Source organism: Trachurus japonicus, chromosome 8 (assembly GCF_045865225.1).
Source record: "Trachurus japonicus isolate A0001 chromosome 8, Traja_1.0".
Taxonomy (NCBI): domain Eukaryota; kingdom Metazoa; phylum Chordata; class Actinopteri; order Carangiformes; family Carangidae; genus Trachurus; species Trachurus japonicus.
Window position 1 is genome coordinate 10736068 of NC_140914.1, and position 23577 is coordinate 10759644.

The 23577-nt window shown below is 40.7% G+C and overlaps 1 protein-coding gene across 1 annotated transcript in view; it reads left to right on the forward strand.

Annotated features, from left to right (window-relative positions):
* The first annotated feature begins 633 nt into the window (after window positions 1-633).
* LOC146982654 (uncharacterized) overlaps window positions 634-23577 on the forward strand; it is a 28413-nt gene continuing 5469 nt past the window's right edge. The window contains exons 1-16 of the mRNA XM_085785592.1: window positions 634-806; window positions 2683-2961; window positions 3044-3370; window positions 3484-3717; window positions 4690-4917; window positions 5021-5284; window positions 7339-7596; window positions 8133-8306; window positions 9922-10128; window positions 11162-11389; window positions 13548-13749; window positions 15754-15875; window positions 20054-20329; window positions 21277-21603; window positions 21699-21962; window positions 22223-22367. Coding sequence (XP_085641718.1) covers window positions 749-806; window positions 2683-2961; window positions 3044-3370; window positions 3484-3717; window positions 4690-4917; window positions 5021-5284; window positions 7339-7596; window positions 8133-8306; window positions 9922-10128; window positions 11162-11389; window positions 13548-13749; window positions 15754-15875; window positions 20054-20329; window positions 21277-21603; window positions 21699-21962; window positions 22223-22367 — 3593 coding nt within the window. The 5' untranslated portion in view covers window positions 634-748. The remainder of the gene's footprint in view (window positions 807-2682; window positions 2962-3043; window positions 3371-3483; window positions 3718-4689; window positions 4918-5020; window positions 5285-7338; window positions 7597-8132; window positions 8307-9921; window positions 10129-11161; window positions 11390-13547; window positions 13750-15753; window positions 15876-20053; window positions 20330-21276; window positions 21604-21698; window positions 21963-22222; window positions 22368-23577) is intronic.

A 23577-nucleotide genomic window follows, 5' to 3' on the forward strand; every position in this document is an offset into this window, starting at 1 on the left:
AGCAACTGGATTGGACCCTCTGGCGGGCCGGTTATGGCCCACGGGCCGCATGTTTGACACCCCTGGTCTAGTCATATCATATTGTTTGAATACTATAAACATTATGTACAGTATGAAAACTATATAAACAGGATAAACCTCACTATGTCAGTTTTGCTCACATGTATGAAGTAATTAAGTAAAAAAAAGTCAAACGCTTCAGAAACTTGTTATTGATGTGAAGTGTAAAGTGTCTCAGTTTGATCTTTGCTGTACATACAGTAACAGCTGCCAGTGGTTCAGACTCTATTATGTTCAGTTTACACTGTGACTACTACATGATAAATCATATTATATTAGGCTACATGTTCACAAGAATCTGTTTAATGCTCTAAAAATACACTACACACATTAACTGCCAGGCTACTGTGTGACTCATAAATATCTCCCACACACACCAATACACACACACACACACACACACACACACACACACACACACACACACACACAAACCACCATCCACTGTACACAGGGTGTGTGTGTGGGGAGGAGAGACACGGAGAGAGAGAGGGAGAGAGAGAGAGAGAGAGAGGGAGAGAGAGAGAGAGAGAGCATGGTCACCAGTGTGTTGTTGGCTTCATGTCTCTGTCCCTCTCCTCTCAATGCGCCTCATTGGTCCCGTGGAGCAGAGCAGCGCTTTACCCGAGCACAGCGGCAGAGCAGCCGAGCTGGACTAAAACCACAGAGGAGACATTGTTCTGGTCCAATGAGTAGGACGACAGCATTTCTTGGGCTTTTTGCGGGGTTCCTTCTCATAGCGACAGGTAGGATACAAAAAAAACCATGTTCGTTAAAAAAAGAAGTCTTTTTTCTGCCATTTTCCACAGTGAGTTTACTGTATGTGTGAGAGACTGGGTTAGAAACAACTTTAATAAACGCTGCTAAAGCAAAGAAGAAAAGTGTGATAAAGATCAGCATCATCATGAATTATGAGTTATGTAGCCTACGTGGGTGCACAACTTTATTTTAACCAGAAGGGAGCGGTATCATATGACAAATTACTGAGACAAACTCTGACCATTACCTCCAACAGCGAAGAGGGCACATACAAATATATATATATATATATATAAATTAGAAATAAAGGAAAGAAAATCACAGTATGAAATCAAGAATATGAGTAAAGTAGTAGCTGCATTTATTTTGTAGTAAATCCAGAATAGGACCAGCCTCATTCCTTCAAAATAAAAGTGTTAAATTGACATCATTCATGTCGAGGTTGTGTAACATGGTGTGAAAACTGGTAAATAACTATAATATAAGAAAATTAAGTTTGAGTAAAGACTAAAGACATCGGTATATTTACTTTACAAGAAAAGCAGAATACCACCATCACCTTCGTTCCTTCAAAATAAAAGTGTTACATTGGCATTAATCTTGTCGAGGTTGTGTAACAGTGCGAGAAAACTGGGAAATAACATTAATTTGAGTAAAACAACAACAACAACAACAACAACGTTATGTACTCAAGAAAAAACACAGAATAAAACCACCGCCTTTTGTTCCTTCAAAATAAAAGTGTTAAATTGGTGTTTGTTCTTGTTGAGATTGTGTAACAGGGAAAGAAAGCTGGGGATTGACCTTAATAACCCTGAGAGCATTTCTTTGCCCAATTTATAATCGTCACTGCTGGGGGGGCGTTGAAAACCTTTTTGCACAGACTGTTGCTCTGGTGAATGACGAATTATCATTTTTAATCCCATTTCCCCCGTTTTCTTTTACTTTAGTGACAATTACACAAGCAACGCTCTCCCCTTTCACTTTGTTTTTCAATGGGGAAGAGGTGAACGATTTTCCTGTGGTTTAGTTTTGTCAATTCGGGGAAAGTGCAGAGGAAAAGTGACCAGTTTTATTGGCGCTTTCTCCACACCCAGCCCACTATTAGCAGTCAGTCTATTTCAGTTGTACTCTCCATCAAACACACGCTCTTTGTGCTACATTTGGCATTGTTTCATCAGCCATTGTTTGCTCATAGTTGACCTTTTTTATCTGCAGGAGTTTCATTGTAAAAACTCTAGACCACTTGCATTCTGGCTGCCCATATTATTGATACTGTACGATAAAAATGTGTTTTGAATTCATCGACATATTAGAAAACAGTAAGAAAGTGTTTTTACAAGCTGTTGGTTATTGTTAAGCTTGATTGATGGGGAAACTATTTTACCTCCAGGTAAAAAAAAAAGTGAAAAAAGTTACCACTCATCCGTAGGCAGGATTCTTCTGTGAGATGCTGGAGCTGAACTTGAACTTGAACTCGAAAAACAAAACCAGCAATCGCACACTTAACACACACTCAACCTTTACCTCCAGGTAAAAAAAAAAATCATACAGCACAGGGGACAACAGATAATGTAAACACAACACAAGATGCACAACAATGCATACAATAAGGCCAATGAAACATGATCATGAAACATTGAAAAAGAGAAGGACATGAATAAATACCACAAAAGCATGATAAAAATTGAATAGATACTAAATAATTACCACAAAAGACTACCCCAACAATGTCTGTTACTGTAACTGCGAACATAAGTGTGAACATCTCACCCCCTGTTGATGAAATAACTGCATTTAATGAAATAAATGAAATAAAAGTGTTTGCAAATGTGCCACATGTGTCTGCTGCTGCTGCTGCAGGTGTGCACGCCTCCTGTCCCATTGAGTTGAACCCCCCCAGCGTTGTGTTGAAGCATGGAGATCCTATCTCGATCAACTGCAGCACATCAGAGACTGACTTCGAGAATCTGGGCTGGGAGGTCCCAGCAGGAGCCACAGGGGCAGGAAAAGTCAACCATATGACCTGGTCTGTGGAGAAGCTGACAGAGTGGGACCCCTATGTTGCGTGCTTCATAAACCCTGTACCAGAGAGCTCGTTTAAAGAACAGTGCATGCAGAGGGCAGACATTACAGTTTATAGTAAGTGCTGCGTGTATTGAACACATAACAGGCTGTGATACATGTGACTGTAATAACTAATTCTTTATTTTTACGTCTCCAGAGTTCACAGAGAAGGTCAGCATCAGCTCCACTGGTCCGGATGGTGTGATGAGAGAAAACACCGAACACAAGTTCACATGTGACATCGACCAAGTTGCACCGGTGCAAAACCTCACAGTCAGGTGGTACAGGGAGGACACGCTGATCCGCACGGACACTTTTGTCAATCTCACTAAGAAGAAGCCAGTGAACCACTCAACTGTTTTCAGTTTTACACCGACCAGACGGGACGATGGCGTTAGATTCAGATGCGAGGCACACATGGACCTGACGCCATTGGGGCCGCAGTTTAATCTACCATCACAAGAGTATAATATTACAGTTCAGTGTAAGTATCTCATGTTGCCATTAGCATTTGTGTCTTTGCTGCTTTTCATGTGTTTGGTTAAAGTAAAATGCATGAACGTTTGTTTTGTTTTGTTTTTTGCTGCTTGTGTGTAGATGGACCAGATGTGCCTATAAATTGCTCCGGGTCTAACGTGTCCATATGGGAAGGACAAACTCTGGCCAGTCACTGTCCCGTGGAAGGAAATCCTCCCCCCGACGTCAGATGGATGAAAGATGGAAATCCAATCGACCCGCGCATTCCTCTGAAGAGGGGGGATGCAGGAGTGTACAAGATCGAGGCCGAGGGTGCCTCAAGCTTCACACTGCAGCGCGATGTTTTTGTGTTGTGTGAGTTTTACATTGAGTTTCTATGGCAGTACCACAGCAGCACTCACTGACTCCAATATATTTTCTAAGATATCATATTTAAAGTGTTTGCCCTTAGTTAGGTCCCAGTAGGTCTCGTATTAAAGCAGAAGTAAGCGATCCGGTCGTTTTGGCTAACTTCCTGTCAGCTGATGGAGTTAGCAGTCCCCGCCCTCGTCCCTACGCCACCACATTCACGCGCATCCCTTGGCTGCACACACAGAGAGGACCGCCCCTTTATGCCGTTCTCTCTCCTCATTGGATAAAGGTTGTAGGATACAAGGAAAGTTTTCTCCTCGGCTTACAGCAGAGCAGAGTGACTGACAGACCCGTGTTTCAGACCAAACACTCTATGTGATTGCTGTCGGAAGATATAACTATTTAAGACTTATATTAACACAAACATTCAGCTTACTTCTGCTTTAACCATTGTGGGTTCCTCCAATTTCCATCCTGGACCCTTGTGTCCAAAAATGGACACACAAAAGAACTGCTATAAAATCATCATATTTTTTAGTGCTTTTTTTGCATAAATCTCTTAAACCACTTAAGCTCTGCTCAATACTACCAAATGTTCATACATTTTCTGGATTTTAAATCTTTAAATGCCAGTTTGAAGACATGTTGTTGAATAGTGTTGATTTCATTGCATTACTATTTTTTAAGTGGTGTCAGATTTAAAAAATTTCACCCATTGGGAACCCTAGTGGCCAAAAATGGATGCACAAAAGAACTGCTATAAAATCATCATATATCAATATTTTTTTCTGCTTTTAAAAAAAAAATACCTTAAGCCTCTTTAGCTCTGCTCAAAACTACCAAACATTCAATAATTGTCCTAATTTTAACCCTTTAAATGCCATTTTGAAGACTGCCATGCAGCTTCGACTGTAACGTTTATTTCCTTCCCCCCTGTGTCTAAAATAGAAAATGTTTTTGGGTTTTTGTTTTCAGATGGACCAGAGCTGGACTGTCCCAGCTCCTACACTGCTGTGGAGCACGTTCCTCACTCCCTCAGGTGTAACGTCAGCGGCTTCCCCAGACCTGAGGTCCATTGGTCCAAAGATGATGAGGAGGTGGAGCTTCCAGAAAACCTAACCAGACGTGACGCAGGCCAGTACACAATCACCGCTTCAAACTCAATCTTTACTGTCGACGCCACTGTGGAGATTACCGTCACATGTAAGTCACACTGATGAAGATTATTTGTACATATGCAGTCAGTCAGCAGCATTGGATCTGTTAGATTTCATCCAATTGTCATGTTTTCACTGTTTGTCTGCAGACGCACCATCGCAGATCGTGGAGCTTGAAGATGCTGAAGTTGAGGCTGGTTCTGATGTGTATCTGAAATGCTCCTCTACTGGAAACCCACGGCCGCAGTACGCCTGGAGTTATTACCGGACGGCCAATGTGGAGCTGGAAGATGAAGACGGAGTGTCCCGTTTACACATCCGCAACGCTACAGCACTCAACGCGGGCACCTACACATGTAACGCCTCCAATCAGAGAGGATCTGTCTCCCACACAGTCAGAGTCACTGTCAGAGGTGAGGTCAACGTAATGTAATAATATAAACACAATAGGCTGATGCACTAACCTGGCCACTTTATTGACCCTCAGTACATTTTTAATGACTTTACTCCTAATATTGGCCCTATGTGGATAAATCCACACTGAAATACAGATGTGTGACACATTTAAATCCACTTATTATAATATCGCACATCCATCTGTACTGGATGTTGCAGGAGTGATGAAGCTGGCATACAAACACAAACAACCAGTTGCACCCGCAATACAATATTATATTGATTCAATAGACAACGATTTGATGTTTGCCAATATCACAAGGTCTGTCATGATACGATTTTGACAGTGATCTCTATGAGACGATTTTACAGAATCACTTCCATTCATATCAAATTACAAAAAGCAACCAAAACATCATTTGACATTTTTATTTCCAAGCTCAACCAGTCAATTCTGATTAAAAAACTCTTCTATCTTCTTCTATCTATCTATCTATCTATCTATCTATCTATCTATCTATCTATCTATCTATCTATCTATCTATCTATCTATCTATCTATCTATCTATCTATCTTTCTTTCTTTCCTCGAAGTTAACAAACATTTATCACCTCTCAGTATCAGACTGACACAGGGGAAACAGATCCAGACTCCAGACAGGAAGGCCACAGGGTTCAAACCAAACCATGAACAAACAGACTCTGATCGGATGTTTACAGTTTCACAAACCACTTTTTCCACCGTGCCAGCATCAAATCAAAAAATGATCCCTCTCTGTCTAATGCTACAAACCAACAAGCCCCCTGTTATCCTGCTGGCACAAAGTTTAACTTAACTCTGCAGCCCTAGTTTCACCACTACATTTATAGACTTGCCTAGTGTGTGTGTGGAGTGTGTGTGTGTGTGTGTGTGGAGTGTGTGTGTGTGTGTGTGTGCTCAGTGTTGGGGGGAGGGCTGTTTCCTCTCCGGTGATGCAGCAGGGCACTGGGAGCTGCCTGTCTGTAGCTCTGGTCTGTAGCTCCACTTCTCCCATAACTTTAGCTTTAGCCTCGCGCCCGAAAAGTCAACAACTGGTCGCTGGCTCGCGCGTCGCGCCGCGTGTGTGTGTGAAGCCGAGCAGGAGGCGCACGAGTCGGTGTGACTGTAACGGAAGACCAGCGACAGGAAAAAACGAGGGAGGACAAACAAAAAAACAAAAAAACAAAACACACAACCTCTCCAGACTTTATTCCCGATGGAGGATTTAAACTCTCTTCGTCTCCTGTCGGTGCTTTTGACTTTAAAGCTGATGTCGTGCTCTAGCGGGACAGACAGTAAGTTGAGCTTCTTGGAAACAAAGTTACAGACTTGATGTTTTTCTTTCCTGTAGATTCTGAAAAAAAAAAGAAAAAGGTTATCAACAGGAAAAGCAGCAGGATAGGATAGTGTTGTTGGCTCATGGGCTGCTGTGGCCTGGGTTAGGTTATTTAGTTGCTAACTTTAGACAACACAGTGGTGTTTAAAAAAGCTCAGAGGAGGCTGGAAAGTCTGAATTTAATGACTCATATTCATGTTACATGTTGTATAGACTTTGAATGGGAAGTAATGGTAATTATAGGTGTGTCAAGACTGCTGGAAAAACCATTTACATTACACTGAGTGAGTTAAACTGTTTGGTAATTAGTAGGTATTACACAGGGAATCAAACCATTGAAGCCTCCACTTAGGCCTGTGGATATGATGTGATTTTTTAAAAACTGGTTATTATATTTCTTATTATTCTTGAAAAATGTGGCGCATTTGACTTAAAGATATGAAATACTGAGGCGAGTCCAGCACAAAGAATGGTGGGCAGCAAGTGCAGCGTTTCCTTCAGGGAGGGATATTTCCTTCCTGAGTGTTTTCCTCCTCAGATGCAGCTTTTGTTTCTGCAGGCGTGTTTTCAGCATGACTTCACTGGACTGCACAGCGCTGGACGTAGAGACCTGTTGTGTAAAGATAATGGATAATGTACTGACTTGGACTGGAATAACATTTCCCATCCACCCTCCCTGTCCCTCCCTCTCTCTCTCTCTCTCTCTACGTTCCTCAGGTGCCCCGTCAGAATGCCCCATCGAAATAACCCCAAACAGGACGGTGGTGCAGTACAAAGGAAAAGCAGTCAATGTGACGTGCACGCCGACCGGGAACAACAGCAATCTAAAGCACCAACACTGGCAGGATGGGAACAACAGCATAACTGGTGCAACCTGGGTTGTTAACCCTGAAGACTGGGAGTCCACGCCTGTGTGCTTTGCTGAGTTTGAGGGAATTGGAAAATGCAATAAATCTTTAAACTTCACTCTCTACAGTATGTATTGATCAACCTTATTATTATCATATTTTTATTGTCATCAGTTCTAAAAAAAAAACTTTGTTGTTATATCAGTTTCATTTAAAATCATACATGCAGAGTCATATTCATCATATTCATCATATTATCTGCTGTTTTCTCAAATTTTCAACACAATGTAGTTCTTATAGCGACATGAAAACAATTATGACACAACAAAGGAAACAGAGACTGTAATAACAGAAAAGATAGGATAAAAATTAAACAAAACTAAAGAAGAATAAAAAGAATTTGATTAATAATATAGAATAGATTCAAAACGTCTACAGCGGCTCCTCACTGTAATAGCATACCCATGGCAGGCACTTTTTTAATGATTGTGTCTTTTTGAAGTCTAAGGGAGTATGTTATTTATTCCATTTGATATATTCACCTTATTTTTTCAGTCCACATATTGTATGTTGGAGGGTCAGACTTTAACCACCTTACTGTAACACATTTAATCAATTTTGTATCCTGATTTAATCCTGATTTTCTTTCCTTCACCACTGCAGAGGCACCAGATGACGTCTCCATCCGCGTTGTCCGTAACTTGAGTAAGGTGAATGAGAGCGAAGAGATGGTGGAGGGCGAAGAGGTCCAGCTGCATTGTGACATCGTCAAGGTCGCTCCTGCAGACAAAGTCAGCGTGAAGTGGTTCATTGTACATGCGAACACAACACTCAACGGTGGGATATCTGCATTCACACACACTCTGCCTTCTCTGTGAGGTCAAGGAAAATCTACCATGGACAGCCGAGCTGCACGTGAAACAATCTTTCATCACTGAAAAAGAAAAAAAAAACACACACACACATAAGCTGGGACATAAATTCACAGCAATAATACATAAGAGACACTATAGAAGTGTCACATATTGGGGTACAACAGTGCACTGGGGCCATTGTAGGTTAGAAAATTAATTTTTGGGAAGGAAACATGTCTCTATGTTTTGCGAGGTTTCACAGACTTGGCTTGTTTTTTTCATTTTTCCTTCAAGTGGATGAAACTCCACCTCCCAGGTGGATTGGCAGCAAATCAGGAAATAGTTGTTATTATATAAACCCAGAATCACAACATCATTAAAGTGCCTGTTCTCTTCCAACTTAGCAAAGTGGAGGTGTCGGCGTGTTTCCTTCCGTGATTTGTGCGTTTGTTATTGCAGATGTTTGAGTTTTTTTCTTTTACATTTCTTCCTTCTTCTTTTTTTTTTTTGCAGATTTTTGTCTCTTTGATATCAGAGGATATCTCAGTTCTTTTAGCTGTTTTTGAGTTTTTTATTTTTTTTATTTGCCAGTTTCTTTTCCATTATGACTTCACAATGTCAGAGAATATCATTGTTGCTTTGAATTTGTTAGTTTTTGTTTTTACTTGCTTCAAATTTCTTACACATTTCTTCTCTCTTGCAGCTCTTATTAATTTTTATTCTCATTTGACCCAAACAATGGCCTCAATACAGAGTTATAATTGAACAGATATTTCCTAGTAAACATGAAACTCTCTCCGGTGTCTCTATGAATCATTAAGTTTATTTTCAGACGAGAAGGTTTCTCCGATTTGACAGGGCAGAGCTGCCCGTGGATGAGTGTGGTCCAGACCAAAGTAGCATGTTATAGTGTCTGCTAATGTACGAGCTGGTCCTCTTGTTAACATAACACAGTAGAAGTTGTTGGAAGTTGTTGCATAGGCGAAGCAGAAAATACGCATCTTGAAAAATGAAACATTGGCTTATTGTTGAATAAATGCTGAAACATTTGCTTTGTTCATTGATCTCCCTCAATAAGTAGTTAAGTTCATCAGAGCTGTGTCCTGAGAGGAGTTTATTGAAGTGTTGATGTTGTTGTCACCGGCCAGATGTGACGGGTAAAAGAGAAACCAGGTGTTTGATCAGCTTGTTTCTTGTGTTCAAAGCGGATGAGTTTGTGCTTATCTAAATAAAAACAAGAGATGCGCTGCAGCTTGATCAAAAGCCTTGGCACAGATGTTCCTCCAACAAAGTGTCTTTTGTTTACACTTACACCACGGCCTCCCTCTGCTCTTAAGCTTTTTTAGAGTTGTCTGTCACTTGTGAGTCGCCTTGGATGATTGAGTCTAATGTGATGTTTATTTTCTTAAGAGTCCAACAAATGTAAAAACGTCAAATCAATTTCTGATGGCAGGACCGAGAGTAAACACTTTTCATCTGGCTCTCCAAGGATTGTTAGACATTTGTCACACAATATCTAACAATGTCTTTATTGTTTGATTTTGTTTGGTTGTTTTTCTACCTTCAATTTTATTTATTTTTGTTGATTTGTCCCTCAGGCTCGACACAAGTGAATGACTCTCTGCCTGGGAACAACACAGACGGTAACCTCAGCGCCAGATCTCCGATGAACGTGACGTACACCATCAGCATCAAACTGAACAAGACGTACAACGGGACTGAGTTCAGATGTGCAGCTCAGTTGGACCTGGGGAAAGAGTCTCCTGAAGAGAAGACGTCCAACCCTCTGGACATGATCGTCCGCTGTGAGACCACGTTTTACTTTTTTACACCTCAGATTAAGCTGATATATAAGCTGCATGATGAAGTGATGGATGGACATGTTATTGGATCATTTTAGAGGAATAACAGGCGACACTGCATAAGGCCGACCGCACGCTAGATGGTTTTCTGATGAGAAAACACGGGAGGCGACAGATAAAGGACGGTTTTAACCCATTTTCCTGCCATTTGTAGTTACAGCGGCAATTTCCCAGACACAAGATCTCACAGAAACTTGTTTGATCAACTGTGACTTCAGAAGAAAAAACAAAAACAAATATGAAGGACAACTCTGTTATCTTAGCCCTATTTTGGTCTGTCTGGTATCAAGACACTTGTGTTGATGCTGTAATCCCATTGGCTGCTCTTGTTTTTGGCTCAGCTAGCTGCCATGTTTGTGGGCTGTAAAAGTACCCAACGTAAAACAAATCCTAAATATCCTAAGTCTGTTTTGATAGTTACTACAAACACATTTGATATTTGCGATTCCAGATCAGGCTGCCTATTATTATTATTGACACAACACACCCTGATTCAGGCCCAGTATCATCTGAGACGTATCCAGCCTGAGAGCTTGTTATTTTTGAGGAGTTATATGAGGAGTATAAATGTTATATGGAGGAGTTGTGTTAAGGGATGATTTGTTTTTGTAGATTATTAATTATTATAATAATTAATATATAATTAATATTATTATTAATGATTACTAATATCCACTGAGGATATTGGTAATAATATTAATTTTAAATTAAATTCAAATTATATATTTATTAATAGATAAGTAAGAAAGGGGTAGGGTCATATAAGTTTTACTTCTACCTGCTCCTTTTCGGACACTGCTCTTTTGTTTGTATTCTTTTTTTGTTTTTAAATTTTATTTTTTATGTTCTAAATAAATTCATTCATTCATTCATTTTCTCACAGAAAAAAAGCACAGTGTGTAAAATGTTGATTTAGGGATGCCACAGCCAACCAGCACTAGTACTGAACGCTCTCTTTGCCTCCGTGTCTCTGCAGATGAGCCCGTCATTAACAAAACGAAGCTCCCAGAGGAGATCCCGCTGTTCAGAGGTTACCCCGAGGAGCTAGTCTGCGAAGCCGACGGCGACCCGCTTCCAGTGATCCAGTGGAACGGCCTAGAGTCAGGGAAAGGCGTGCTCGTAGTGGAGGAACCCGGTTTATACACCTGCACGGCCACCAACAACGTCGGCACCGTCTACCACGAGGTCGAAGTGATTTTTAAGGGTAAGAATCAAAACTCTGTTGTACATTTATTTAGAAGGAAACATGCATCATCTATCAAAGTGCCGCAGCAGGGGAAACAAGTTTGTGGCAAAGGGGTTTGAAGCCAAGAAATAAATCTTGATCTCTTCTCCCCTTTACACAAATTGTATGAGAATGGGTTTATAGTTTATATAGAGAGCCTAAGCAGAAACAGGAAGTAACGTCGCCATGGGACCTCAACTCGGAAAAAGTCTCCATGTAAGTGAACGGGAGTCAAAGTTTTATTTAGTGATCCGATTGAATTGTGCCATGAGAAAAAAATATGACCTCTACCTGTTTAAAACGTCACGTTTCATGCCGAGAAATCAGCAGTTTATCGTAAAACGGCAACGGAAGAATGTATTTTGTGTGACGACGCTCTACGGACTACAAATCTGTGTCCCACAAAAAACACGTCACCAACTGACACGGGAAAGGGCGGCATTTGGTGTGTGACGTCACCTACGCCACCTGTAGTCTTTCTGGTTACGGATTCTTCTGAATTTTATTTTACAATAGTTTTACAACAAACTGCTGATTTCTCGGCGTGAAACGTGATGTTTTAAACAGGTAGAGGTCATGTTTTTTTCCTCATGGCACAATTCAATTGGAGCACGAAATAAAACTTTGACTCCCGTTCACTTACATGAAGACTTTCTTCCGAGTTGAGATCCCATGGCGACCGTTACTTCCTGCTTCCGCTTAGGCTCTCTATAAACATCTTTATTTATACAGTATATAAACACAGTACAAATGAAACAGACATAACATAACAAGACAACAGACAGGGTCGTCATTGATCAGGTAAGAAGCTTAACATTCAGGTTGTGCCATGTAGTAAGAGATCATTAGAGTAAAAGATATATTGGGTTACATACAGTACAATAGCATCAGTCTATAAGTCTTCCTGAATCCCTCACTATGAGCCTTCATGCTGCACAGCTTTAAAACCAAGGGGATGTTTGTTTCGTTTTCATCGCCTCCACTCCACTCAATCGGCCCATATATATAAACATCTTCAAATTATTATTTCCCCTCAACGCGTGTGACCGTCACCTATAAACCACCGTTCAGACCAAACTCAATAAAAAACGTTAGAGGGAGCCAAATCATAACAAACATTGTTGTCTCATTTTACAAGGTCGGATCAGGATCTCACGGTATCACAGAGAGAGACTCAGAAGTTTTCACTGTGATAAAAAAAACTTGGCAACAGCGAACAGGAAGCGCTATTGACTGTTGTAAGGAAAGAGGGGAAATAGATGGTGATGGGGTGAAGAGAGAGAGAGAGACCAATAACTGCTGTACTTTATGTTGATATAGAGGAAATAGCCATTGATAATGATATGATATTGATAATTTATAATAATAATAATAATAATAATAACTGAGTGTTGTTGTGGTGGATTAAGACGCTGCAGAATGAGAGAGACACAGAGGAGAAGCACAAACTAAAGGAAGGAGAAAATAAAAGTTTAAGTCAAAGAAAGAGAGAGAGAGACAGAGAGCAGAGTGCATCATGGGAGTTCTTCCCTTACAGCAGCACATCTAAAGACTGGTTTTGATCTCTACCTGAGCCTGACAGTACTAGTGCATAATTAATCAATAGAAGCATCTCCTGCAAAGAAGTAAACTCTGCACTAAGTAGCAGATTCTAAAAAAAAAAAAGAAAGAAAGAAAGAAAAAAAAGCCAGTCAAAGAGATATTTTTCTATTCAGCCATTTAAATTTATTTCAAAATGGCAGATTTTATTTTTAATTTATTTTTTCTGAGCGATTTGTGCACAAAGAAAGAGACAAAAGGGCAGAAGGCCAGAGGTTTGGGTAAGTTTTTGTCGAAAATAATGACTTCCATGTGTCTCAGTAATAATAACAATACTAATACAGATGTCTTCCTGCCTGAGCATGGGTTAAAGTATGTTAAAATAGTAAGGAGGTAATTAGTTTTCATCTGTGAATGTGCATGCTGACAGACAGTGCAAAGCACATTTTGTTGAATTTGCAGCAGAAAAATGAGAAGTGGAAAATGTTGCATGATGTCAGAGACAGTGACACACACATATTTATTCAAAGCTGGTTATTTTGAGCGTTTTTCATCGGAACATGTTGATGATTTTATCTGATTTCCGTTTCGTTTACAGAGGACTACCTGCCCCTCATCGCTGGGTTCGTGGCCCTCACGGTCGTCTGCATCTCCGTCGTCTTCTGCTTCATCTACTCCATCTACTACAAGAACACCAAGATGCGCCGCTACAGCCTTAAAAACCCCAAACTCAGCAACCACAACGGCAACGTAGCTCACAACGGCTGGGACATGCAGTTTCCCATGACCAAACTGTCTTAGCGCTCGACTGCAGGTGTTGTTGGTGCTGGTGCCTCGGGGGAACGGGAACGCTGACCACTCTGAATGAGCTACACTGGACTGACGCCTCCGAACTTCACACTTTACTGTTAATCCCCTCCTCCTCCCACCCCCCCCATTACATTTAAATAGCATCTCACCCTTCGTGGAATAATCTAATTATGGGAAAATTACCAAACTTGACCTGAGCTGCACAATTTTACTGAAGTGAAACTACTGGATTGTGCCTGTTTTCACTGGACCGAAGGAAGAAGGGGAGCAAAGACTCAAAACAATGTGACTCTGATGATTTCTCAGAGAAACTGGATATTTTTTTCCCCCCTTGAGCACAAAGTTTAATATGATTTATGAATGTTTTTTCTTGACCATGGCTTCACACTAAAGCCTCGGTTCCTTTTTTTAAGAGTCCACCCCCTTGATATGCATTTCAATTTGAATCACTATAGTGATGTTTTTTTTTACATTTATTTATAAAAATGTGTTTGAAGAAGTGGTGCCCCCTGAGACTGCAGTGGATTTCACAGTCACACCAACAGGAAGTCCACCGCTCCTCTGAAGGTGTGAATATCGCTAGCTTTGCTCAATGTGTCAATCAATTGAGCCCATTGTCCTCTTCACTATTGTTTGTGCACTTCTCTCTGTTTGTGGCCTTCTCCTATGTGTGTGTGTGCGTGCGTGCCTGGCCTTTTATCAGGCTCCAGCCTTAAAGGAACAAATTATCTTGTTCCACAGTTGTATGCTTTTTCTATGACTGAATGACTGCGGGCTTTAGAGCCTAATGTCAATCAGAACTGTATATTCAGGATATTTTTTTATGTAAATGCAAAAACCTTATATTTATTTATGAGAGAAACGGTGAAGGTGAAAGACATAGTTTTAAAAAACGGACTGCAGATTGAAACGTAAACGTTGGAGTTGAAGGCCTGAGTGTGTGTGTGTATGTGTGTGTGTGTGTGTGTGTGTGTGTGTGAGATATTCTGGACATGAGAACATTTTTAATGTGTGTTCGTAATGTTTTTGAATACTGCTGTATATATTTTTAACTGACGTACAACAGTATTTTATTATTAAAAAAAGATGTTGCTTTGTAAACAATGTGCATTCATTCATTGAAAATTCGCCCCCATTCATTTACAAATGCGGTTTAATTTGACATGTTTTCATTTAGGCTCAATAACATGAGACTACAAAGGATCCAGATGTATCAACATGTTTATTGTTTTACTTTTGACTGTGGAAATCCTGGAGATTTATCTCAGCCTCACACAGGATGGAAAGTATCCTATCAAAAGACACTTTTGACAAACACGTCATTCTGTCGGCAGCAGGTTTTTCAAGATGAGTAATGCTGCCTTCCTGTCCCGTAGGACATAATGCAATTGAAGCCTAATTGCTCAACAAGTGTCGCACAAGGATGTTTCTTAATGTCTGGTTTCTTGATGGTTTATGAAATGTTGGCTTTGATCTTTTGGAGTATAGTTACAAAGAAAACACATATAAATGAATAAATATGCTATATCAGACAGCATTTTTCATAAGCAAAATGAATTTATTTACATTTATTTATTTACCTGTATATGATTTTAAGTCAAACATTGTATGAGTCTGGTTTGTATAAAAGTCAAATATGTTGGAGGCGGTGAAAACGTTTAAAAATGAGAAAATAAGACGATTAAACTAATTTTCCCAGGCTCCTTTGCAACACTTAAAGCTGTTGCTTTCATCTTTCTTCTTATTTTTCTTCTACTGTCTCTTTAATGAGTGTCACTAGCTCCGCCTCGGAACAAACCATAGCACCAAAAATGGACTTTGCAACATGCGTCTCACCATAGTAGTACTAGTGGCGAGTGCAGAGTGGCCAGAGTTCCCGAGGTGCACCTAAACGCAGCACCGTCTTCGAGGCTTTATCTCAGGTCGGCGTCACCACCACCAGGTGAAAGAGAAACGGCACAGAAAGCGAAATCAGGTTAAGAATCCTCAGTCAGTCAGTCAGTCAGTCAGTCTGTCGGTGAACTGAAGTTCATTGAGTTGTTAGAGAGTCGGTGTTTGTTTCAGAAAGGAAACATGAAGTGGCTTCTCATCCTCTGCGGCCTCATCGCGTGTGCAGGTAAACTCTCTTTTCTCTCCAGTTCCTGGTTATTGTGCGGTTGTTGTTGTTGTTCTTTTTTTTTTTTTTTAATTCGGGGTTATTCACCTGAGAAGTTTTTGGTGTCATGACAGTGAAAGCTACAGCGTCGCTTCTGCAGCCAGCAGCCTACGCCCATTATTTAACCCGACACCACTGAAGGCTGATGATTTACATATGTTCGCTTAATACTTATCTCAAAGCAGCTCGCACACTTTCTAGCCAACTTTCATTCATGCGTAAACTTCATGCGCAAAGTCCCAGCTGTGCTTTGTCTGGGGCGATGCGTTTTAGTCAACAAGAAAAATAGAAATAATGTTGTCCCTCCACTTGATACCACGTGCAATAGGCTAAATAAATACAAATAACGCAGAAACGAGAGCCTCGAAAGAACAACAACATACACTCTGTATCTATCTCTAGAGGAATATTACATGTCCCATCCTGGGAATCCCAAAGTTGTATCATTATCCTGTGTGTGGGGATGATTTTCACATGAGTCAGACCCTCCTCTTCCAGGGAAGTGGTGACTCCCCTCAGCTCCCATCAATCCCAAACCACATTTTATAATGCAGCATTTGATAAAGTGGATTAGTGAATTATAGGTTGTTGTTGTGTAACCTGGGCTGGTATGGCTAGGAAGCATAGCTGGTGATTTATAGAGTATTTCTTTTCCTATTCTTTTTTGCTCTTACTACACAGGAAATGTATTTTTTTTAAATGAGATGTTTAAGTGATTGAGAAACAATAAGTGACTAAATAAATCAAGGTCAAGGTCAAGGTTTCTTTATTAATACCAGCTGGTAAATTTGTTGTGCAGACAGGCACTCAGCAATCCCAGTATAAAAAACAGCCACACACAGACATCATGACACACAAATCACAAATATAAAAGATAATATAATCAAAATACATGGTCAAAGTCATAGGAGTAGAAATAGAAAAGTGCTTCTACATAGAAAAGTGCTTCTACATGTCCCTAGGGTCAGCTAGGTTCAATATGAACAAGATCACCTTGTGGCTTTACTATTCAGCATTACAATTGCTGTGGGTATGAAGCTACTTCTGTACCGTTTTGTCCTGCCCTTAGGGGCCACAAAACGACAGCCAGAGCGAAGGAGCTGGAACTCGCCGTGCAAAGGATGTGAGCAGTCATTACGAATAGCGCTGGCTTTACGCTGCAGCTGTGTGTCATAGAGGGCTGCCATGGTAGGTTGAGGCTCACCAATTATCCTACCAGCCCATTTGATAATAAAAATCAGGCAACAGGTGACAAAAGTACAGTGAAGTCATCAGGGATGTTTTCATAATTCAGTCTGGGATCGTCACTCGTTATTGAGAAAGAGAAGTAGGCTACGTAAGTAAATGGAAGAATTCATGCCGAGCAAGTTAAACAAATAGATTGGTGGAAGTGATGGGTGATTCATTCAGAAAGTAGTCTGAAGGCTAACAGGTGGCACAAGTACAATGAATTATATTAATACTTTATTTAATTGTGGCCATTCTTTTTTTTCTTTTTTTCAAATACATTGATTACACATTTAATTTTACATTGAAAACATGTCTTTTCTTGGTTGCTGAAGCAAAGAGATCATTATATATGGAGCTGTCCTATGTGTCCGATAGGGTTGATGTAGTGGTTGTGTTTACAGTATTGTGAGTCTTATTATTGTGAGTATCAGTGATAGGCCTAGATGGATGTTTGCACCCCAGGAAGTGAATACAGCTGTTAATGGGCAATCTAATGGACTAAACTAATGATCGCCTGATGTGGGTTTTAAATTGATGGATGCGGAGCAGGGAGGAAAGATGTATAAATTTGTTATCTTTTGTTTTAATCTGATACAATGTGAATAAATATATGTAATAATATGATTGCTAAATGTAATTGAATAGAGTTGTTTGGATTGTCTGTGATTAGATCTGCACTCTGCCTGCAGTGCACTTGTTTTATAAGAATATACGGCCATACCTGGGCTGGTATGGCTATGGAGCATAGCTGGTGATTTATAGAGTATTTCTTTTCCTTTTCTTTTTTGTTCTTACTACACAGGAAATGTATTTTTTAAAATGAGATGCTTAAGTGATTGAGAAACAATAGGTGACTAAATAAATCAGGCGACAGGTGACAAAAGTACAGTGAAGTCATCACAGGGATGATTTCATAATTCAGTCTGGGATCGTCACTCGTTATTGAGAAAGAGAAGTAGCCTACGTAAGTGGAAGAATTCATGCCGAGCAAGTTAAACAAATAGATTGACTATTGTTTGGTGATTCAGTCAGAAAGTAGTCTGAAGGCTAACAGGTGGCACAAGTACAGTGAATTATATTTATACTTTATTTAAAGGTACAATAAGAAATCTAAAGCAACTGGCCGTAAAATCCTCCTAATATGTCACAGAGACTCAGGAATAATGTTCATATAACATGATGAACTCACCAACAACAATAGTAGCCTACAGCCAGAGTATTCGCATTAAAAATCTTTTTTTGCAGACTGCAAATCATGTTTATGTTTTGAATTTACGTGTTGGCATGTTGCGCCACATAGCCCTCTCTCCCAGTCACGGCGGCGTCAGTGGAATTTCAGCCTCCGGTCTGCTTCCACTGAGCTGCTGCTACGGCTGGGAGGAAAAACAAGATCACTGTGTTTTGAATTTGACTGCAGTAACCGTTTTTGGCCACATTCTTACATATGGCACCTTTAATTGTGGCCATTCTTATACATACATTACATTGATTACACATTTAATTTTACATTGGAGACATGTCTTTTCTTGGTTACTGAAGAAACCAAGATCATTGCATATGGAGCTGTCCTATGTGTCTTGTGGGTATCAGTGATAGATAGATGTGTTTGGACCCCAGGAAGTGAATACAGCTGTTAATGGGCAATATAATGGACTAAACTAATGATCGCCTGATGTGGGTTTTAAATTGATGGATGCGGAGCAGGGGGGAAAGATGTATAAAGTTGTTATCTTTTGTTTTAATCTGATACAATGTGAATAAATATATGTAATAATATGATTGCTAAATGTAATTGAATAGAGTTGTTTGGATTGTCTGTGATTAGATCTGCACTCTGTCTGCAGTGAACTTGTTTTATAAGAATATACTGGTGATTTATAGAGTATTTCTTTTCCTTTTCTTTTTTGCTCTTACTACACAGGAAATGTATTTTTTTTAAATGAGATGCTTATGTGATTAAGAAACAATAGGTGACTAAATAAATCAGGCGACAAGTGACAAAAGTACAGTGAAGTCATCAGGGATGATTTCATAATTCAGTCTGGGATCGTCACTCGTTATTGAGAAAGAGAAGTACGTAAGTAAGTGGAAGAATTCATGCCGAGCTAGTTAAACAAATAGATTGACTATTGTTTGGTGATTCATTCAGAAAGTAGTCTGAAGACTAACAGGTGGCACAAGTTTTTTTTTTCCAATACATTGATTACACATTTAATTTTACATTGAAAACATGTCTTTTCTTGGTTGCTGAAGCAAAGAGATCATTATATATGGAGCTGTCCTATGTGTCCGATAGTAGTAGTGGTTGTGTTATATATTGTGAGTCTCATTGTGGGTATCAGTGATAGATGGATGTGTTATCACCCCAGGAAGTGACAGCGGTTAATGGGCAATCTAATGGACTAAACTAATGATCACCTGATGTGGGTTTTAAATTGATGGATGCGGAGCAGGGAGGAAAGATTTATAAAGTCATTATCTTTTGTTTTAATCTGATACAATGTGAATAAATATATGTAATAATATGATTGCTAAATGTAATTGAATAGAGTTGTTTGGATTGTCTGTGATTAGATCTGCACTCTGTCTGCAGCAGTGCACTTGTTTTATAAGGGTTCGTTTACAGGTAAAGTTTCAAAAAATATGAATAAAAAATGAAAGTTTCCTGATAAGCTTAGAAAAAACAACAACAATCACTATAATGTAGAGTGGCAGCGTCTCACTGGTTTAAAGTACATTTCTCAGTCTTGTCCTGGACTTGGTTTTCTCAGGTTTTCTCAGGTGTTGGTCTTGACTCGGTCTCGTGTTAGGTGTTATTGACCACAACGCGACTAAACTGTAACTTGTTTCAAACTGAAGGTGGCTGCTTCTTGCAGTGTGGCTTCTAATCTGTCCGTTTTTTCTTTCAGGAAATGCAGTGAGTGACGAGTGTGCTGCTACGCTGAGCCCTTCTCGAGTTGTGGTGAAATTTGGAGACTCGTTCTCAGCCAACTGCAGCTCAACACCCAGCGTGACGCAGGGAATGGGCTGGGAGTCCACGCAGGACGGCGTCCCGCTCACAGACGGGGCCTCCTTCGTTACCTTAACAGTAAAGTCTGTAACAGACTGGAGTATCGCACCGGTGTGCTTCTTCAATCTCCACAACGGCACTCAGTGCCCTCATAACCTGCCAGTCACTGTTTACAGTAAGCAACTTAACTCTGGACGTTTTTTTTAGTTTTTTTCAGTTTTTAATGAGACTACAAGGGATATTCCGGCGTAAGTGTAACCCATGCTCTAACGCACCATAAGGCCGAGTAGAACAACCCCTCGAGAGATCAAGTTTGCCGACTGCAAACTTCTCAGGTTGTAGCGATTTCAGCACAGACAGACCATCAAAAAAGCCACAAATAATGCTCAGAACAAAACAAAACTTTGTCAACAGGAAGACATCAAACACCTGCTAGCTTTGCCTGGTTTCTATTGAAAAGAGACAAAAAGAAAACTCACCCACTATCCTCCAGTTGCTTGCTAGTTGTGGGAAAAGCCCTGACAAGTCGATTGCAGTGTTCTTACCTGTCGTCCCTATCTGTTTCTAACAATAACTTACGAGCGTTGGGAAAATAAATGAAGCTGAGTTGCTCAAACTATCACAGTGCGTGCATTTTTGGAAGTAGACGTCACTGGACTCCTTACTTTTCTACTGCACTCGGTAATTGACTTGTTAGGGCTTCCAAATTAGTAGAAAGCGGCTGGAGGAGAGTGGGTGAGTGCTGTTTTTGTCTCTTTTCAATAGAAACCAGGCAAAGCTAGGAGGTGTTTGGTGCCTCGTATTACTGTATGTGCCGGGACCGTATTTGTTGTGTTGTCGAAGTTTGGTTTTGTTCTGAGTATTATTTGTGGCTATGAGTGGCTTTTTTGATGGCGGTTGGCTCTTGGCTCCATAGACAGCAGTATTTTGCTATGTGGCTGTCCGTGCTGAAGTCGCTACAACTTGAGAAGTTTGCAGTCGGCAAACTTCATCTCTTGAGCGGATGTTCTACTCTGTCTCACAGTGCGTTAGAGCATGGGTTACATTTACGCAGGACTATCCCTTTAATACCACTAATGTCAGGAGGTTTGTTCAACATTTTTCCCCCCTTTTTTTCTACAGAAACGCCGGACACTGTGAAGATGTCCAAGCCAATTCCAGCGAACCCCATGGTGGAAGGCAAAAAGTATCGCTTTGTCTGTGACGTTACCAATGTTGCACCAGCAATGAACTTCTCTGTGCGTTGGCTCGTAAGAAATCAGCTGATCGAACATCACCATTATATTGAAGACACTCGGACTCCAGTCGATAAGTCAGAGACCTTCGAATATACGGCTAACGGAGATGACGATGGAGCTGAGATCTTGTGCGAAGCGAAGCTGACGTTCGGCCCAGCAGATCCAAATCTTCCCACGACGCAGTCGACCTCTCACAAACTGATCATACAGTGTGAGCTCTTTAACGCCGTCCTCGTGTAAACATCTCACTGAATAATATTTATCTTTGTCTCATCCACTTTAACTTGATTTCCTGTCCGTCTTCAGACCCGCCTAAATTCAACTCGCCGGCAAACGTGACGCTGAACGACACACAACGCGGCAACAAGACTCTGAGCTGCACAGCGGGAGGAAACCCAACGCCGGTGTACACGTGGAAGCTCCCAGAAGCCATTCAAGAGAAGATTAAGAATCACAAAGATGCAGAGCTCACCTTGCCCTGGGACCTTCAGTTTGAAGGGACGTACTCCTGCACGGCGTCCAATGACCGGGGCAGCACGACCAAATATTTCACCTTCGTCCAAGCTCCAAGTAAGATCACTACTCCAAGTCATCGCATTATATCACTTTCTTTCACTCTGTTATTCTCTATAATCCCCTCATGCTGTTGTTCTCCAGCAGGAAGTCGCCCCGGAGCCACGGCTGGGATTTTAATCGCTGTTGTCATTCTTTTGATTTTGATTTTGGGCATTGTGTTTTATCTGAAAAAGAGAAACTCCAGAGAACCACAACCTGAGCAGATGAGCTGAGAGAGAGAATATAACACAAACTCCCCATCCCATCTCCCACAGGGGACCAAACAACAATGGCAGTCATTCTCGGCGTAGGTCTCTTCCTGGCAGTCGTGCTCATCGTTATCGGTGCCATTTATGTGAAAAGTGACGGCGCGTTTTCTTGCAACAAAGGCAGCTATACCAGAGGACAACCGTCGTCAGGGCCTGTATGAATGAGGATCACTTTTTTTTTTAAAACTTTTTAGTAGATTTTGCATGGCTTTGTGATGAAAATTTTTCCTTTTTTACTAAATTTGTGTGATCTAGTCATAACATGTTTCTTAAAAGCCGGGGCATGGTCTCTTCTGCTTGCTCAGCAGGTGGTTGGTGGATTTCTGCTAACACGTAGTCTCTGTGTCTTTCTGAGATTGTTTAATCGCATCAACTGTCTTCAAAGCCTGACTAATCAATGGTGTTGTATTGACAAAAAACATGGTTACATGCACTTAGGAAACCAGGGTACACAGGTCATCGCCAATGAGTGCACTGTGGTAACCTGGAAACTGTTAACATGCAGTAGGTCACTTATTAAGATCTTTTTCCACTTCCCCCACAGTTTGTTTTGGCGGCATTAGCAACTTGTCTTTCCGGATTCTGTTCGTTCAGTCATGTTCTGCTTTGCCTCACACGTCTCTATATCACACAAAGGAACCACAAGTGTCCCACAATGGAAATGAACTCATTTAGATTTGCTTTTAGTTTCACATTGAATGGAAAACTTTGAAGCATAGTTAGTCATTTTAGTTTCACTTTCACCATCCCACTCTTTTCCCAGAAACGATCCCGCTACTTCAAAATGCCGCCTCTATCCTGGATATATTTATAAACTGACTGTGGCCTGTTTACTTAAGTGCATGTAAACACAGAGACTGAATCAAACACCCAGGAACATGAATACTAAAAGTGTGTGTCAGTTTTACTGAGCCTAAAAGGGATATGCCAACATTTTTTTTTTTTTTTACATTTCTTGCCTCACTCCATGACAAGCAGATAGACACCATCCATCCGTAATTAGCTTAGCTCAAACGGGTAATGGTAGCCTGCCTCCACCTAAAGTAATCAAAGACACTCTTCAGCAACTCTAAACGGACCGATCTTCGTCTCAGAGCTGACAAAACTCTCCGGTAAGGCATCTTGAGCGGTCAAATGCCGGTAACGGGACGAGATCGGTCAAAACGGAGGGTTCAAGCAAAGATGGTTTATTTTTTAAAATGTTGGCGTATCACTTTAAAGCTTCTTTGTTTTTCTTAACTCCTTGTTGTGGCTTCGTAGCCTGCACATTTACTGTATGTGGTTTGGTGTGGTTTGGTTTGGTCTGAGCTCATCACCCATGACCCTTGTACCCTGACCTGCAGCAGGAAGTCGTCTCCAGC